Consider the following 818-nt stretch of genomic DNA (forward strand, 5'->3'; position numbering starts at 1 on the left):
TTTATTGTGAAGGAGCTCTAAAGAAATTTCCAAATGTTACTAGGTAAGCAGGTAACAAACTCCTAAGACAGAGTCAAGCATTATTTCCCTTTCATATTGATAAGAGCATAAATCTAGCTGTGGTTGCACAAGAAGTTACTTGACAAGTTGAGAACAGAGCTCAGGAGGAGTCTCAGCTATTCTCTAACTGCTCAGTTGACTGTGTAATGCAAAACAAAGCATGAGTGCTCACAGTGCATCTCCCAAGCAGTGAGGTCTCACCTGTTATAATCTGCAATATTTGCCATTTTTGCAGGAGGGTTGTGGACCCTTGTGAAAGGTATTCCAGCCAAGTGATGGAAGGTTCATTTTTCTTAACTATCTTAGTAGAATTTTGAAAACTGTCATTGAAAGCTGTTGCTGTAATCAAGAGGAAGCTAGAGGAGGTGTGTTTAGAGGACTGTGCTGAGGCAGTGCACACACTGTGTACCTGTGGCACAACTGGAGAACTGCTGCATTTCTGCATATGGGATGTGTGTGAAAGGACTATGGCCTGGCTAGCAACAGGAACTGACTCACCACATCACTCTTGATGGTTAAATGACTTGCAGTCTCAAAGTTTCTGCTTCAGGGCTGTATAAGTGCATGGGAAGATAGGGGAAAGCCAGTAAAAATATAAAAGAAATCTTACCAAGAACAAATGCCGAGGGTGTCTGTTTTTGCCAGAGACTTTCATCAGTGTTCCCTCTTTAACAAAGACCTGAAGGAGAAAACAGCAGATTGTAATCCTGAGACTCCTCATTCTAAGTCTTATTGAAAGAAAGAATATTCCTTCTAGG

At 41.4% G+C, this 818-nt stretch overlaps 1 protein-coding gene across 1 annotated transcript in view; it reads right to left on the reverse strand.

Moving 5' to 3' along the window:
• The window catches only part of FGD5 (FYVE, RhoGEF and PH domain containing 5), a 54,244-nt gene that overhangs the window by 13,444 nt on the left and 39,982 nt on the right, over positions 1–818 (reverse strand). Inside the window, exon 12 of the mRNA XM_009069616.1 lies at positions 671–739. Coding sequence (XP_009067864.1) covers positions 671–739 — 69 coding nt within the window. The remainder of the gene's footprint in view (positions 1–670; positions 740–818) is intronic.

The sequence above is a fragment of the Acanthisitta chloris genome, unplaced genomic scaffold, assembly GCF_000695815.1.
Source record: "Acanthisitta chloris isolate BGI_N310 unplaced genomic scaffold, ASM69581v1 scaffold9622, whole genome shotgun sequence".
Lineage (NCBI taxonomy): Eukaryota > Metazoa > Chordata > Aves > Passeriformes > Acanthisittidae > Acanthisitta > Acanthisitta chloris.